Source organism: Dama dama, chromosome 15 (genome assembly GCF_033118175.1).
Source record: "Dama dama isolate Ldn47 chromosome 15, ASM3311817v1, whole genome shotgun sequence".
In the NCBI taxonomy this organism is placed as follows: domain Eukaryota; kingdom Metazoa; phylum Chordata; class Mammalia; order Artiodactyla; family Cervidae; genus Dama; species Dama dama.
This window is the reverse complement of record NC_083695.1, coordinates 64663210-64681512: the sequence shown is the minus strand read 5'-3', so window position 1 is coordinate 64681512 and position 18303 is coordinate 64663210. Positions and strand designations below refer to the sequence as shown.

The following is an 18303-nucleotide window of genomic DNA, read 5'->3' as shown; positions in this document are numbered from 1 at the left end:
TGGGACTCCATTTATATGAGACGTCCAGAATAGGTAGATCCATTGAGATAGGAGGTTGGTGGTTACCAGGGCTGGGGATAGGGGAAATGGGGAGAAACTGCCTAAGGGATACAGCGTTTCCTTTAGGGGGTGTCGGGGAAATGTCCGGGGACTAGACAGAGATGGTGGTTGCACGATATTGTGAACGTACTGAATGGCACTGATTGTTCACTTTAAAATGATCGTTTTATGTTATATTGATTTCCCATCAATAAAAAGAGGTGAAGAAAGAAAGGAAGGGAGGGAAGAAAGGAGGGAGAGGATTAAACCAAAAGGGGCGTCTGTGAGAGGGACCTGGGTGAGTATCCGGGAATCCAGGGGCGGTGGGGTCACCTTTCTGGGCCTGGGTCAGGAGCGGCAGGCATGCAGAGCCGGGGCTGGTGGCCTGTGTCCTCCCCCCCCCCCCCCCTCCGACATCACCCTTAGGCCACACACTCTTTGGTCCCCACAAATCACGCGGGGCAGCAAGGAAGGCAAGCTCAGATCACTAATAATATCAATAACTCAGGTCCCATTGTCTCTTCTGTGACCCTGGTTGTCAGAGTCGGTGGAAAACTGCCCCCGGTGTTGCTGGGTAGATTTTCCATCAGTGAGTAGCCTTCCGCCGAAGCCTGGGGAGAGCGGAGGAGCTTGTGGGGTGGCTCTGTCCCTCTGTGCTGCTGCTTAATGTCATTTTCAGCCTTCTCTCTCTCTTTTTTTTTTTTTTTTGCTGTAGGATAATGAAGCCCCCGAGGTTACCAGGAGTCGTAGTCCAGGCCCCTCACAAGTGGACAGCATGCCCACCGTGCCCCTTGAGAGGCCCCCCAGGGTGCCACCCCGAGCCGCCTCACAGAGGTAACAAGGAAGCTGACAGAACCTTTTTTTCCTCACTCGTTGAGTCTCAGGGCAGAGTAGGGTCTGGGGACATCTAAGGTGACCTAAGAGTGAGTACAGAGCTAAGCTCACTGAACTGCATACTTTGGACACATTTCAACGTGGACTCTTCATTCACTTAAGTGATGCTTTATGCAGTTGCAGACTCTAAGGAACAAATTCAATATTTTGTCAGTGAAATACACTGGGAAAGGTCAACATTTTGCATATTTTTTTAAATCTGTTTCGCTAGAATTCAGCTCCTGAATAATTAATTCCCTTGGTGGTATTGCGGGACAGTGCTTCTGGAGGACCAGGAGATAAGAAGGAATTGGGGATGAAAATGCAGGTGAGAGGCAGTATGGTGTGGTAGTGGGAAAGCATCACCTGGGAAGACCCCGGCAGCCACTTGTGTCCATGGATGAATTGTTTAACTTTCATGAGACTTTATTTCTGTGTCCAGTAAATGGAGGTAATAAATGGACTTCCTCACAGAGTTGTAAGGATTGAGTTTCTGGCCCTAAATAAGAGCACAACTGTCTGTGTGATTCTTTATACAGAAGGATGAGCCTATGGAGATTGGAGGCTGGGCATTAGACAAAAGAGTGTCACTGACTTATGGGGCTCTGATGTATGTTTGTGTTCTGGTTTCTGGCAGGAACCCTTTTAAGGTCTTATGGAATCACTGAAAAGGTGGTCAAAGCTAGCTTGTGTAACTGTCTGCTAAGGCAGAAAGGAACCTTTGGGAATAAAAGCCTAGGTTTGTCTTAGGAGTTTAATTCTTTGATGTCTAAAATACAGTGTGTGGGTAAAGGGTGATTAACTAGGTTTTTTTGTTTGTTTTCTTTTTTTTTTTTTTTTTTACATCTTGAATCTTTTAACTCAAATGAACCTCATCAGTGAGATTTGTTGAGAAAGTGCCACAGGGAGGTTTTTCTTCTGTTTTTCTGGAAAGAGCAGCTGACTCTGCACTGAGGATCTCTCCATTTCTGTCTTTGCTGTTGAGGCTTTTCTGTGTGTTCCTGGCAACATTCACGTACTAACACTTGCTACAAAAACCTCCCACAGTCCCAAAATGCTTCACACTCACCAAACATGTTTCTCTGTTATAGACTAGAGGTCACATATTAGAGCATTAGCCCTAGAAGGAACTTTAGTGATAATCTAGTCCTGTCTGCTGAATCTGCATTATGTTCTGTTACTTGAAAATTATATATAGTTGGTGATTGGGGAGGGATGTTTATGGAGAGCAGTTATGGTAATAAAGGCTTGTATTTATTGGCACTTACTATGTGCCGAGCATTCTGGTAAACTCGCTAAATGCATTAACTCATTTAATTCTCTCCACAACTTCAAGTGGTAGATGTTTAGAGTTATCCCATTTTGCAGAGATAGAGACTGGGGCTTGAGACTGGATGGAGACTTTATCTGTGTGATAAACCTAGGTGTGCCAGTTGTTTAGTCATTGTGTTATACATGTCCAAGGAGGTCCGGGTGTCATGGGAGATCTAAGATCTAAGACCTTTTATTCTTGAAGGTAAGGAGGGAGTTATCTAATTGTTCCAAGATTAAAAAGTATGTCAGTCTTGAATGTAGAACTTCAAAGACTCTGTGGAACTTTGTCTGCAGGAGAGAAAACAACTAGGGAAGTGGATTCCAGAAATTAAAGACTGGAAACGGGGATGCATTTAATGTGTAAAGAGAGATGGCAGTTGAATTGTTTGGGAGATTCTGGAAGCATGTTGTGATAAAGATAGGGAGAGAAAAAAGAGGAAAAAACATTTGACTAAAGAAATGGTGTTTACAAAGAAATCTGTAATTGATAGAAAAAGGGTTTGGGTGCATTTTTCGTGTGAAGATTGGAAAAGATGCAGTTGTTCTGAAACTGTATATAATGTTCATAATAAAATGAGGGGATGTTTGAGCAACAAATAACATGGGCCTTTGTCCTGAATGCTTGACCCACTGATGGATAAGAGGGGAGGCTGACTGAATATTCTTCACTTCACTTCCAGATCTGGGAACTGGCAACTCTTCCCCCTTTATGTTCTCCTGAACTTGCCTTCCCCAAACAGCACATCCCGCTCATCACTGTCTCCAGTCCTGGTCCCTTCCTATCCTCACTCTGCATGCTGTCCCCAGAGCTTGAACTGTCAGCTCCAAGTCCATCTCCATCTCTACCTTGGCCTTCTATTTCCTGCTTTTCACTGGGGACCTCACCAGGGGTCCCAGAGATCTCAAACATGGGTGCAAAAACTGAACTCATCATCCCACCTGCCTTCCTCTGCCCTGAACTGCCTTCTTCTCATGACTTCCCAGCCAGAGACATGACACACTTCTCTTTCTTCCCCAAGTCCCTAACCCCGGAGGCAGCCTCCATTGCTCCTTTGCAGCTCCCCAGGCTCTGTTCATTCTGCTGCCCTCGAAACTCTCAGCTCCACCCCCTCCTCTCCATCTGCCCATGCCTAAGTTCATCCCTGCATTTACCTCCCTGCCTCCAGTCAGTCCCTCCTCCACACTGCACAAGAGTGCACTTTCTAGAACAGAAATAGCTGATGATGTCACTTCCTGACATAAAAGCCTTGCATTTACTTCTGTATTTTTTAGCATGCTGTAGCCCTAAGTCCCATCTCTCTCCTGTATTCATTGATATTCCACCCCTTAAGCATTCCTAGTGAGCTGTGCCATTTTGTACAGTCTTTGCCCAATCTGTTCCTTTTGCCTAGAATGCTGTCTTCCTACTCCTTTCCAATCTCTGCCTAGAAGATTCCTACACATTCTTTAGGACTCTGTCGAAACCTCACCTCTTCTTTGAAGCCTCCCCTGATGTTCCTCTGCAGTGTGAACCTTCTGTGTTCCCCAAATACCTCTATTATAACTCACTCCACATGGCCCTTGTTTGCTATCTATCTCCCCAAGTAGATGGTAAACCTCAAAATGATAAAGATTGTTTTGATTAAAAAAGTTTTTTCTACTCTCCCCAGTGCAATATGGAGTTAACTCAGTAGTTGGCACATGCTAGGAACTTAGCAAATATTTATCATGCAAGTAAGTGAATGGGCAGATGATAGATTGGTACTGGTTGGGTTGACAGCTAGCCATCAAGTCGTGTACCACAGTGCAGGTGGGTTACAGATCAGTAGAAAGAAGCTTCACATTCCCACTGGCTGTAAGTTCCCAACAGACTTCAAAGTTAGGGAAGGCAGATGGTGACATGAACAGGAGCAGATGCATTATATCCTTGTATGGCGTTTCCCTTGCAGTTCCCACAGAGTGGGCAGCTGACAGTGTCACATTCTTCATAGGTATAAAGTCCTGCCAGTAGAGAAAAAAAAAAGCCAATATCTTGCTGAGACATTGCCCCTTTGTTTTTGAATATGTTTTGCTGTTTACTAGTGATTTTGCCAATCACTATGGGCTTCCCAGGTGGTGCAGTGGTAAAAAAAATCCTCCTGCCAATGCAGGAGAAGCAAGAGATGCGGGTTCGACCCCTGGGTGGGGAAGATCCCCTTGAGAAGGAAATGGCAACCCACTCCAGGATTCTTGCCTAGAAAATTCCATGGACAGAGGAGCCTGGTAGGCTATGGTCCATGGGGTTGCAAAGAGTCAGACACAACTGAGCACAATGAGCCCAGCACAACATTCTGTGCACTCCCCTTGAAGGCACAGCCTAGGTGCTGACAGATCAGAACATATTTCTGAAGGCCTCCTGGAGTACCAAGAGTTAATCTTTTAGCTGCCTGGACTTCCCTGGTGGCTCAGCTGGTAAAGAATCCGCCTGCAATGTGGGAGACCTGGGTTCGATCCCCAGGTTGGGAAGATCCCCTGGAGAAGGGAAAGGCTACCCACTCCAGTATTCTGGCTTGGAGAATTCCATGGACTGTATAGTCCACGGGGTCGCAAAGAGTCAAGCACGACTGAGCGACTTTCACTTGTAAAGATATCTGTGGAATCCCTAGGCAGGAGCAGGGGGAGTGGTCAGAGAGTAAGGGGACTTGGACCTGAGGCTATTTACTAATAGGGAAGCTTAAAAATATTTTTTAACAATGTTGTGATCATACAAAAGCATACTGTCTAAATAACAGACCTGCTTTAAAAGAATGTTAACCAACATTAAGATTGCTGGGTTCTTGAACCAGAGTTATCTCCTCAACACAGAGGAGAAGGCAACCAGTGCCCAGGTCTCTGGACTGGACAATCCTGTTTCTAACTCCAGCTTCCCAGTGTCCTTGGAGGCTGTTTCCCCACAGACTGCCCCTCAGTTCTGATTTGATACACTTTACTTCCGTGGTTCTGCTATGTCTATAGTCACAAATCCATTCCCAAAGACAGGGCTTCCAATCCTTAGCTGGGCTGTTCATCAGAAAGAAATACGGAAATGGTTTGCTTGTTGCTGCCGCTAAGTTGCTTCAGTCGTGTCCGACTCTGTGCGACCCCATAGACAGCAGCCCACCAGGCTCCTCTGTCCACAGAAATATCCAGGCAAGAGTACTGGAGTGGGTTGCCATTTCCTTCTCCAGATTTGCTTGCAGACCTGCTCAACTGCAGAGTGGGTCAACAGAGGAAGAGTGACCAGGAGGGAATCGTGCCTCTCTTTGTGATGGACGGTAAAATGTAAGGCTCATGGGGCATACATGGGGAAAAGGTCCAAGAACAGGTCTTTAACCACAAATAATAAAATTATTAGCTTTACCTCTTGAGTAAAGCTACTCTTAAGCCAGAAAGTGCTCTCCGTCTTCCACCTGTCATCTCCACACGGCACACATTACTCCGGTGTGGGCATCTTTACCTCTGTCTGGCAGATGAGAAACAGAGAAGTTTGAACTTGTTGACCTTGTCCTTCAGATGTGTGCATGAATGCCTCTGCCATGTGTTCATAGGTTACGAACGTCCCCTAACAAAACATTTGGTACAGTGCACTGACTTTCCCTATTGTCTGTCTCATCCATTATAGTCTTAGCACTTTGAGGGTGGGATCAATACCCACTTTACTTACTGTTATATCCCACACCAGAGGTTAATGCATTATAGATATATGTTTGTTGAGAGGAAGGAAAGAAACCATCAAGCCAGCCTTAGCTCACTTAGGTGATAACTGGTAACACCCGAGGGTTCTTCAGCTTTCTCCTGAAGCTCACGGTCATGAACCGTAAGCTCACGGTTCATAGGGCAGGTTGGGGCAATGGAAGGAGACTGTCTGTTTTCTCTGGATAAAGAGACAACCACACAAAACCATCTACTCCCAGGTGCCACTGTAGGACCTCTTGAGGCTATCTGTTGTTATTCTTTTCTACTTCTGCCTCCCTCTCTGCCTTCTGAGATGGCCCGTCTTTTCCCAACTCCTTTATCATTTCCTTGACCTACGCAAAACTTGCATTCAAGAGACATTTGATAAATATTTACCCATCGATTCATTCAACCAAGTATGCAGTTCCAGGGTAGCACAGTTCAATTACAACACTTGACAAAGCGCCCTTTCTTGACTTATTGACTTGCTTCCAAAAGAATTAAATATTGGTTTTACAGCACACTTATGGAAATACCATCTCGATTGTTGAACGTCTTGTAAATACATTGCACCAGGTCTATCTGGAGTGTCGTTTAGCATTGTTCAAAAGCCATCTAGGCTAATGTGGAGGGAGGCCTCTAGGAAAGCGGATGTGGAGTTGAGACAACACTGAGTGATCCCAAGTAGAAATAGTTGTGAGAAGCTGACTTTAGAAATTCTTAAGTCCTGTCTCAAGGGATCTCCCTACTGCAGTGTGTCTGCTGCCTGGCTGCATATTTGAATCACTGGAGTTTTAAAATATAGATTTTATTATTATTTAGGTGTGGCAAGGTCAGCATATCAGGAGACAATTGCCATTGAATAGGTCGTTTGTTATACTCCTAGATCTCAAGAGGAGGCGGGCACATTATGCTGGGGCGGGACACACAGGAAAGCCCCAGGTGTAGGCAGGAGAAAGGGCAGGGAGTGGAGAAAGATGGGCAGGAACTTTTCTTGTGGGTTCTGCAGGAAGGAACCAGTGAGGCAGGCTAGGCAGATTTAGGATTGGCTAGTTTGAGTAATTTCTGCAGGCTCTTGGGCTCAGGGGCTGTCTCCAGTTGCCTGGCACCTGGCCCTGGGGTGATTAGGGCAGGTGGATAGAGGCCTGGACTTTAAGAGTCCTAGTACTGGAGGTGATTGGGATATGGACTCTGGATTGGTTAGTTTGCATGTGAAATGTGTGCAAACTGCAGGCTGTTTAGAGGAATTAGCTTACCCTCAGAGGGGCAGGCCTACCAGGATCAACCAGGACCCGGATGTCAAAGCTTCACAAAATAAACCACATGGTTAATACAACTGGTTGAAGGAGGAACACTGTTTAACACTGTTTACATGTTGTCATGCTTGAGCCTTATCCTCCAGAGGTTATGATAGAATAGGTCTGGGATTGAGCCTGAGAACTGGTATTTTTCAAAGCCCCCCACCCAGAGTGATTATTGTTGGCTAGGATTGCAATCCACAGATGAGCATGTATGCCACTGAAAGGTCTGTATGTGTCTCCAGTTTTATTAATTGAAGGATGTATCCTTTGCATAGTATACCAAGTTTGCAACAAATCATGGATTCCTAAAAAGTAGTTCATCAAATCTGTTTGATCATAATTGCTTTGTCTTTCATTTCAGGCCTCCAACCAGGGAGACCTTCCATCCTCCTCCACCTGTTCCACCCAGAGGTCGCTGATTCCACCTCTTAAAGGCTACCTCCTTCCAGACTTGGAGACTTGCAGTTTTCAGCCTCAGTCTTCATGTTGAGTTTTATGGCCTGACCGCTGACCTTAAGACTCACTCTCATCACTGATATTGTTGTGGCCCTGCTGGTTTGGGCTTACCTTGAAGAAGATATTATTAAGGCACAAAGAATCAAAAAACTAAGAACTTCATTCACCATCATCTATTGACCCATATCCTTATTTACCAAGAGGATGACAACTTAATTGGAACTGGACTAATTTGACATGTCAGGAGCCTGAGAAGATTGATCAGAAATGCACAAGTGATTTTACAGAAATGCACTTATATTAGGTCTTACTTGTTTGCTAGTCCAATCTAACTTCTGTGGTTATGATTTAAGACTTACAGTACCTAATTTTTAAATGATTCTTCAGCTTTTCTGTAGCTTCAGAAGGGTGTTTAAATGCCAGGGCTGGTCACATACAGCAAACTCAAAGGGACTTTAGAGAGGGATTAGTCCTAACTCCTTTTAGATAGAAGGAAAGTCTAATTTCACTGAAGCCTGGGGCAAGAGTACTCAGTTGGTTAGAGGAAGAGGTGGGTCTAGAATCTGGACCCGCTGATTCCAGGTCATCACACTTCCCATATCCAAATGGCCAGTCAAAAGATGCCCAGATGTAGAAATGTGTTCAGTGACTATTGACCTTTTAGAAGTTTCCTTTTTCCATATCTCCCAGGTATGGGACTATCAAGTATTTGGGGCATTTATAATTCAGTATGCTTGCCAAAGAACATCTAAAAATGGTTGGAAACCAAAAGCTTGGCATGCCAGGGACTCCACTTATTGCTCTGCATCCTTTATAGATCTTAGTTCTGGCCATAGGAGACAGGGGGAATCCTTGACTTTCACTTTGCTGAGGGGTCAGAAGAAGAAGGAAGAACTTAAAACAGAGATAGTCCTCTGTTTTACTATAAGCTTGTTATTAACACCAGGTTTGGGAAATCTGTGCAGAGAATGTAGAGCCTTAGGCATATCATTAATTTTGAGTCCTTAGCATATAAATCTACCTTGAAAACACAGGTCTTTAATTTGATGCTTAAATATACAGTAAAATTAGTATCAGACCCATTTCTTTAAAAATTATCAGAAATCTGATGGTTCTCCATGAAATTATTCTCCATCCCACACAAAGATATAAAAACTATACTATTAAAGATCCGTTTAAGTACAGTTTTATTGAGTCCTCTTCTAATGATTAATGATTCTTTTTCAGGTGAATTCCTCAGTTCAGCAAACAATGATTGAGTGAAGTTAACAGCTTCTGGGATCTTGGGGTTTTGTTTTTCTTTTTTTCCCTGACATAAAATACACTATTGTCACTGGCCTTGAAGAGAGTATTTGTGCAAATTACCTACCGCAATTCCTGGCACACAGTAGCTGTTTTGGAATGGTCCCTTTACTCTCCTTGTCACTTATCTGGGAGAAATAAGGAAATATGAGATAAAAGAACAAGAAGTATGAGACTGGTATTCCTCTTATTTATAGACAGTCTCTATTTTAAGCATGCTTGATCTTGATAAAGCTATACTTTTAAAAATATTTAATGCCTCTAAGCCTCCTTTTGGATGACAAATTTAATTTTTTTTAGATTCGTTGATAAATAAACATTTAGATCAGTCACATGACAAAACCTACTGCTAGCCAATGGTGTTACCATCTTGGTATGCACATCACTGTGTAATATTGGAATATTGTATGGCATTTTATTCTTGTAGGAAAATAAGTGGAAAACATAAAATTGAAAGTACTTATGAGAAATCTGGGTTTCATAAATGTGGCACACTTGAGATGTGGCCTCAAATGATCAGGAGTGCCAAGTCAAAAATGGCAAGTTTTAAATCCTCATTGAATGTTCACTGAACATCCACAATGATTGTGTGTAAAAGGAGGAAATGAAAAATTTGTATGAAGCATGGGGACCATGTTATCAAGGAATATCTCTAAATGATGGGGTGAAATTTTTCATTCTCCAGAAACAGAACCACTCATTATAATTTAAATTTACTCAATTTCTACACACTCAACCTTAGTATACATTTTTAGGAATACAGAATGTAACAAAACCATGAATTTAAGTACAATGAGAATCAGAAACTAAATTGTAACTAGGTATCCAAAGAGATGGTTAAAAAGTTCCTTATAGGATGCCTCTCCTTCCCCAAGATGTTATAAACTGGCTCAATAGACAGTGAAGCTGTTAGTCATAATCACCGCCAATGCCTTTGCCTCTAACTGTGCAGGGTACTTTGTCCTCCAGTTCCCAGTCCAGCACTGTTCCTTCATCTTATGTTAAAACCTGTGAGCAGATAACCCAACTATATGAGCAACAAAGTATGAATACTGAGAGACTCTAAACAGGAGGTTTGTATTACAATCGAATAATTTAACTTGACATATTTAATGATGTGAATAATCCCTAAGGCTTTGCCATAATTAGGTAAAGTAATAGTATGTAAATGACTTCAATGAATATTTTTCTCATCAAGCTAAGCTACCTACTCTTTCCCCCTCCTTTTGTCTTTCTTTGTTATTAAAAAACAGGGATCCTAGTCCACCCTACATTACCTCAATAGCTGGGATTTTTAGATTCCTCTCCCATTTGCTCCAGGAAGTAAGTTGGTTTTCTGTGCTTGTCTTTCAAAGAATACTGTGTGGTTTTGCAACTGGTTGGCTGAGGAAGCATTAGTAACGGACTTATTTCCAAAGAAGACAAGTAGCTAATTTGGATATCTCTAGAAGATTCATCCTAAAAATTGATCCTCAATTTTGAGGACTCTGACTGTATAAATATTTGCTTTGGTTTGATAAACAAATTGTGTTCTATTCGTTTGCAAGTATAATAAGTTATTAAGAATAAAAAATGGTCTTCTCTATTCATTCCTGTGGCCAGATACTATGTTCACCAGAGAGGTAAGAGGATGAGTAGGAGGTTGAAAGATGTATTCTGAATTCTGAGCACAACTCAGAATTAGTTTTCTCATAAAAACTGTAATAAATCGTGGGTTCCCTGGCTAGCCTGCCAAAGCCCATTTAAAATGTCTTAGCTAGCCATGCAGTAAGAGTTAGCATGATGCAGGGAAGGAACACTGGCTTGGAAGTCAGGAAAACAATTTTATTTTGGACTGCTGCTGACTTGATGAATTCACCTACCTTGACTACCCATCATCTGTGAAATAAAACGTTTTGTGTTTAGTAATAACCTAAGTCCCTTCAACTCTGTAAATTTAGGACTAAGGCTAGGAGTGAGGAATCACGCATTCTGAAGAAGGAAGGAGACCACCATACTGCAGTGACCACCTAGTTAGCAAGGGGTCTTATTATGTGACAGCTCCTATTCCATGCCCTCTATTATTGGTATGACAGATCAGTTAAAAGAAATGTATGAGAAACAGTAAAATGGGAACATAGTTGTATTATAATACAACTTATAATATTATAACTTATAATAGCCTCAGTTGTTCTTTAGTCTAAGAACCAAATGTTTTAAGTGATTGCTTCCTAAAGAAAGAATTCAGAACAATTATAAAGTTCCTCAGTATCTAGAACATTTCAGCTAGAACAGAAAAGGTAGAGGCAGAAGGTGAAAAATAGCAATAGAAAAGTAGATTACTAGCAAGACAAACATAACAAAGTAGAAAGAAGAAATAGAATTTCAAAGAAAAGGTAGCTGAGGATGGAAATCAGAAGATATTTTGTCATCTATAGACCAAAACTTCTGATGGTCATGTTTACCAAAAATAAAAGATTGAAACTGTGGTTTTCTGGATCATTCGGTAGTCATAAACTCTTTAACCAATTGAGCCTTATTAGAAGGACCAGAAAAAAAGAGGTTTTACAACCATTTGGGAGGGGTTGCCTTTCACTGGGCTTCCCTGGTGGCTCAGAGGTTAAAGTCCCACCCTGCAATGCGGGAGACCTGAGTTCGATCCCTGGGTCAGGAAGACCCCCTGGAGGAGGAAATGGCAACCCACTCCAGTATTCTTGCCTGGAGAATCCCATGGATGGAGGAGCCTGGTGGGCTACAGTCCACTGGGTCACAGAGTCGGACACGACTGAGTGATATATGGGTATGGGCCTTTCACTGGCATTTTCCCCCTCAATATTTTTGGTGTCAGGGAATGAGGTCATAAATCTAGATGAAGAAACTGATGAAATAAGATTTATCAATGTTTTTCAGTCCCCAGTTTGGCAGAACAACCCTGATTTTGATGGTGCCCTTGAGTACTAATGATTTTTTTTTAAATTTATTTATTTTTTGCTGTGCTTTGTTTGGATCTTTGTTGCTGTGCATGGGCCTTCTCTGTGGAGAGCGGGGGATACTCTCTAGTTATTGTGTGTGGACTTCTTATTGTGGCGGCTTCTCTTGTTGGAGAGCACAGGCTCTAGGCACATGGCTTCAGTAGCTGCGGCTTGCAGGCTCCAGAGCACAGGGTTAGAAATTAAGTGGTGCGTGGGCTTAGTTGCCCCATGGCATGTGGGATCTTCCCAGACCAGGGATCGAACTGGTGTCCACTGCGTTGCAAGGCAGAGTCTTAACCACTGGACCACCAGGGAAGACTAGCACTAGTGATTTTTGAGCCTTGAGGTCATCAGGCTCCAAAAATCTTTGAAGCCATATTCCTTTTCCTCTAATTACTTTATCTCCTATTCCTTCTTCCCAAGCCTACTCGTTATCAGACTTTTAACACCTAAAGCTATTTATCATCATTTCCTTGTACCTACCAGAGTTCCTGGCACATAACAGATGTTCAATAAACACTCTTTGCATTAATGGCCCTACATGCTCTTTCCCTCATTAAACTTTACCAAATATGCTGCCAAAACAGGGTCTGCTTTTCTCTTCTTGCTCATTGTTCATATTGCCTTTTGAACATTTGCACTGTTGGTCACATTTTGTGCAATTCTTTTTTTGTACACTGTTACGCCTGTTGTCTGTTATGTGTGTAGCGTTTCCTAGTTCTAAGTCTACACTCCTCAAATGAATACTTTTTCTTGTGTCCTCCCTCACTCAGTTGTGTACAACTCTTTGTGACCCCCATGGACTGTAGCCCGCCAAGCTCCTCTGTCCATGGAATTCTCCCGGCAAGAATACTGGAGTGGGCTGCCATTTCCTTCTCCAGGGGACCTTCCCAACCCAGAGATTGAACCTGAGTCTCCTGCATTATGGGCAGATTTTTTTACAGTCTGAGCCGCCAGGGAAGCCCTGTTATCCCCACCCTCAAGCAATCGCCAACCTAGTGCTCCTGACGATACGGAGCAAATGCTTAATGCCTCAGATCTGTGGAGGCTGGTGATGGATGTTAACCAAGAAATTACTCATCCATCTTAATTCAGCACTTATACTGCTTATTCTTCAATTGCCCATCATCACTTGATTCAAGAGCTGTGATTATTCATTCACGGAGCATTCACTGAGCTTACACTATGAGCAAGTCACAGTGCTAGGTGCTCTGAGGGATATACAAAGATGGATAAGACACCTCCTCTGACTTCTGTTGCAATTACTGGTGTATGATTCATTCAGCAATTAATCAGGTACTGCCTTTGTGATGCCTCTTAGACTATTTGGAAAGTGTTCTTTAAGTGCTTCTGTGCTATTTGACTTTTCACTTATGTATGTCTTCAGTAAATAGTTATTGAATGTCTATGATGTGACAAGCACTGTCCCAACAGCTGGGACAGATATAAACAAATGGTAGTGGATGCCATCAAAAAGGGTCAGAATGCAGTATAGAAGAGGATGTGAGACTATGGTAATTATGACATAAATTATTTAATGACATAAATGCAGCTGGAATCCTGAAGAAGGGATACTTAACTTCCTGAGGGCATCATGCAAGGTTTCACTGAAGAGGTCATTCATTTAGGCCAGGAAAATGAGTAAATAAAGGTTGTCCATTCGTTTCCATTATAGGCAAAGGGAACATTGAAGAATCTAAAAAAGAGTGGATGAATGTGTATATACAACCGATTCACTTTGCTGTACAGCAAAAACTAATATAACATTGTAAATCAACTATCTGCAATAAAAATTAAAAAAACAAGAGCAAAGGTACAGAGGTATAAAAGAATCTGTTGTATTTGGGAAATACAGGGATGTAGTCTGAGCAGACAGCAGGACTTTCCTGCTGGCTCAGATGGTAAAGCGCCTGTCTACAATGCGGGAGACCTGGGTTCGATCCCTGGGTCGGGAAGATTCCCTGGAGAAGCAAATGGCAACCCACTCCAGTACTCTTGCCTAGAAAATCCCATGGACAGAGGAGCCTGCTGCAGGTTACTGTCCATGAGGTCGCAAAGACCCATGTCACTTTCACTTTCAGCCTGAGCAGAGATCAGTGGGAGGTAAAGCTGAGGAGATAAATTGGGAACTGATTCCTCAGTTGCATGCTAATAGGATTATGCTTTAGGAAGGAATTTTTTTTCTAATTACACAGATAGCACATACCCACTGTATAAAACACTCAAATATTGGCAGTCATGTACACTGTTAATGGTTTGAGTCATAATCTTTCAGATTATTTTCTGTGGTTAGACTAATATAATTCAAAATGGAATTAATCTATACTTGCAAATTTTTTCACTTAAAATTGTCTCTTGGCTATCATTCCATGCCAGTGTATACAAGTCTACTTCATTTCTTAAAATGATTGTATGGATGGCGGTCCATAAGTAGTAAGAAATAATGATTCTGGGGCTTTCTTGGTGGTTCAATGGCTAAGACTCCACACCCCCAATGCAGGGGGCTCAGGTTCGATCCCTGGTCGGGGAACTAAATCCCACGTGCCACAACTAAGTGTTCATATGCTGCAAATAAAAAAACCAAGTGCCGCAATGAAGACCGAATACAGCCAAATAATACATAAATAAAAATAAATATTAAAAACAAAAGACTGATTCTGAAGTTAGATGCTTGGATCAAGTCCTTCAGTAACTACTTAACCCCTCTGTGCTTCTGTTACCATTTCTGTAAAATGAACAAACAGTGCCCGTTGCCTAAGGATTGGAGTCAATACATGTGAAGTGCTCAGAATAGTGCCTGGCAGATGAAAACATTAGCTGTGATTTCTTGATTTATGTAAACAATATACAAGGAGTATTTTAAGCAAGGCAGTGATACAGTCAGGTTTCTTTATAGAAGAATCCCTCTGGTACCTGTTGGGGAGGATAAATAGGTAAGGAAGACCGGTAAAAAGGATCCTGTTAGGAGGTTGTTGCAATACATGGTGAGGGAGGTGTAGACAACTGGCTGTTACTAGGAGGGGAGAGGAAAAATTAATTCTTTAGATATTTCTAAGATAACAAATGCTAGAACTTGTTGACTGCTGATGGGTGATAGAGACAACTCGACTCCGGGGTCCAGATGTTTGGCTTAGAGGACTGTGCAGTTGTATATTCAGGTATATATTTGACAAATAACTTTCGAGTTTCCACAATGGGCCTGACACCGTTCTAGTACATGTCAGTGAACAGGATCTCTGCTTAGGAGAGAAGCTTAGATTCTAAGAGGTGTTTCTATCTGTGGACGGGCGATTCAACAAATAAACTAACAAGAATTTTAAAAAGATTGAATAGATGTTCAAAAATATTCAGGGATTTTATCACACTCGTCCAACCCGGCACCAGTTTAGCAATCTCCCTTAATGACGATTATGGAGCTGGTGATTCATTCTCGGCGGGAGCCGAGCGCCTGTGTGGGTTCTTCGATCTGATTCCCGCAAGCGAGACGGGGCAGGTCAGACTATCACTCCACTTCACAGCCGAGGAAAATGAGGCCAGGAACAGTTGGGCGTTTTGACCCAGGTCGCACAACTAGAACAGAGGCGGCTTCGGCCCTGCGCTGAGGGCCAGGCAGCCGGGAGGGGCGCGAGGCTGGGGCCAGTATGCGTGCCGCCAACCTTGGGAGCCGGCGGGTGGACCGGCCGGACCCTCGGGCGGCCCTCAGCGGCCACGGACTCGCGCCTCCCGGGCGGGGCGGCCGGCGGCGGTTGCGGCCCCGCGTCGCGAGGCACTTCCGGCGTGTGCCGGGGTGGCCGGATGACGTGGCTGAGTCAGAGGAAGAGGCAGGGAGGCGCGGGGGGCGGGGGAGGCTCCGGAGCGGGCGGTGACGGCGGCGGCGCGGAGGAGCCAGCGGCTGGGCCCGGGCCCCGTGCGTCTGTCCGCGCCCCGTGGATGCGAATCGGCCGCGGCGGAGGCGGCGGCGGAGGAGGAGTCGGTGGGCCGGCGCCGGGCCGGTGGGAGCGCGGAGGATGAGGCCGCTGCCGGGCGCTCCCGGCGTGGCGGCGGCCGCCGCGCTGTTACTGCTGCTGCTGCCCCGGGCCCGGGCGGACGAGCACGAGCACACGGTGAGAAGAAGCGCTCCCTGCCGGCGCGGCCGCCTCCGCCCGCTCTCCGCGGCCCGCCGCCTCGGCAGGCCCGGCGCGGCCTGGACGGCTCGGCTGTCCGGCCGAGCCCCGCGGCCGCCTTCCGGTTGGGCCTGGCGGAGCAGGAACCCCGGGAGCGGGGAGGAGGCATTTCCGTGTGCTACCGGGACAGGACTCCACTCTCGAGTGCCTGGGCCTCCTTTCCCCAACCCGGACCTAAATGGCGCCGAACCTCTGAGTCCCGGGGCCCCGGGAGCCGGGAAAGAAGTGGAGTCTGAGGGTCGGGGCTCATTTGGCCGCGGCAGTGGGGGCCGCAGGCAGCCAGTCTCGGGGCTGGTGTCCCCCAGGGAAGGGAGCTGCGCCCGTGCTGCTGGGGGGCTACGACACGGCGGAAGATGGATGCACCACGTATTACTCGTCATACCCTAATCAGGAAATATCCACCACTTAATGGTGCTCACCGGACTTGATTTCCCCCTCCTGCCCAAACCGGAATCTAACCCTGGCGTGGGGACAACCTTGATAAACTTGAGGTGAAGAGCACTTTACACGTGTACAGGCGCTCAGCCACCGGCATCCGCCTTGGAGGCCTTGTAACTTTCTCCTTACCTCTTCTGGCCCCGAGATGAGGCTCGCGTCCCAGTGGTCTCTAGGGCAGCTTCTGATTGTGCAGGGTCTTAAGTTGCCCTCTTGTCTTGCTGGGAACAGTCGGCTTTGCATTTAGCCTAAAATCGTCGACTGTTCGTTTAATTGGCATTTTCAACGTTAAAGCTTGGATATTAACGACTCTTGTGACTTTCACTTAGGAATGTAATTCAGTGGCTTTCGTAATGGTAGGTGTGAGCAGGGCAGTAAAGTCATGTAAATTAGAGGGTGAGTGTGAGTAGTTTGTGTTTTTAGACCTTAACTCATTAATGATATGACTTTGTATGAGAGATTGTGTAGTACTAAATCTGAAAGTCTTCTGTCATTTCTGACAAGTGAGGAAATGAAGCGACCAGAGAAGTCTGTAGGTTAGCTGTGCTCTTCGTTTAGTTAACACGAATTCTAAACTTTAAGGTACAGCAACTTCAGACACAGCAACTTCTTATCTGTATATTTTTTAAGTCCGGAGCCGGGGACGTTTTTGTACTGTATTTGTGACTTTTCACCTTAAGATAGTTTTATTCGCAGGTTAAATAGTTTAAAACTTGTCTCAAAGAGTAAGAAGTGTTCATTTCCAATGGGCATTCTTTTGGCCAACGAGTACTAATATTTTAACAGTTTTTTTTGAGCACTTTGGAAAAGTTACCATATAAAACTCGGAATTGTCTCTTTAGTTCCACCGTACAGGCATATAAGCTTAAGAGTAGTATTTTACTTTTATATAATGAAAGTGAAAGTCGCTCAGTCGTGTCCGACTTTCTGCGACCCCGTGGAAATTATACGGTCCATGGAATTCTCCAGAACAGAATACTGGAGTGGGTAGCTTTTCCTTTTTCCAGGGGATCTTCCCAACCCAAGGATCGAACCCAGGTCTCCCGCAATGCAGGCGGATTCTTTACCAGCTGAGCCATAAAGGAAGCCTGAGATACTGGAGTGGGTGGCCTATCCTTCTCCATTGGATCTTCCCAGCCCAGGAATGGAACTGGGGTCTCCTGCATTGCAGGGAGATTCTTTACCAACTGAGCTATCAGGGAAACCCCTTTTTATATTGTGTTTTATATAAACCGCTGTAATAGGGGAAAAAAACATTAATTAAAATGCTACAAATTGGAGGTGAATAAAAAGATTAATATACAAATTTTAAATGTAAGTGCCAATTTAACTGAAATTTTATGGCAGGAACGTTTACTATTTTAAAACCAGAAATTGAATGTAAAATACTTGATAAAAGGTTTTTGAGAGAATACGTCATGTATGAGAAAATTGTTGGACAAAAAAATGTTGACTCTTTTATTTCAGTCATGTTTACATTGAACTGCTCTCACTTGTTAATACCTATTTTAAAATTTTAGGTATTTAAAAATTATAGGGAAAATAGCATGAAGATATATGTAAAAAATTTAAGTGTCATTATATATTTTTTGGTTATTAGCCAAGATATTTTATTTCTTAAAAGTTTATTGAAAATATTTTTGAAAACTAGGCATTCACCTCAAACCGATAATAATACTGAAAAGGGTATGGTCAAGTGACTTTTTTTTTTTTCCACCAAGAAGGCAAAAGTAGCTAATGAAGACAGAATGATACTGAAGGGAGAGAAAAATTGTCAAGGGAAGGTTACTGAGTAAG

The 18303-nt window shown here is 43.9% G+C and overlaps 2 protein-coding genes across 2 annotated transcripts in view; both read left to right on the top strand.

Moving 5' to 3' along the window:
* Positions 1–10546, top strand: part of PIK3AP1 (phosphoinositide-3-kinase adaptor protein 1) — a 115190-nt gene extending 104644 nt beyond the window's left edge. The window contains exons 16-17 of the mRNA XM_061162274.1: positions 755–873; positions 7561–10546. Of these exons, the coding sequence (XP_061018257.1) occupies positions 755–873; positions 7561–7618 (177 nt within the window). The 3' untranslated portion in view covers positions 7619–10546. The remainder of the gene's footprint in view (positions 1–754; positions 874–7560) is intronic.
* A 5272-nt stretch (positions 10547–15818) lies between these two features.
* The window catches only part of TM9SF3 (transmembrane 9 superfamily member 3), a 60854-nt gene continuing 58369 nt past the window's right edge, over positions 15819–18303 (top strand). The window contains exon 1 of the mRNA XM_061162272.1: positions 15819–16011. Coding sequence (XP_061018255.1) covers positions 15916–16011 — 96 coding nt within the window. The 5' untranslated portion in view covers positions 15819–15915. The remainder of the gene's footprint in view (positions 16012–18303) is intronic.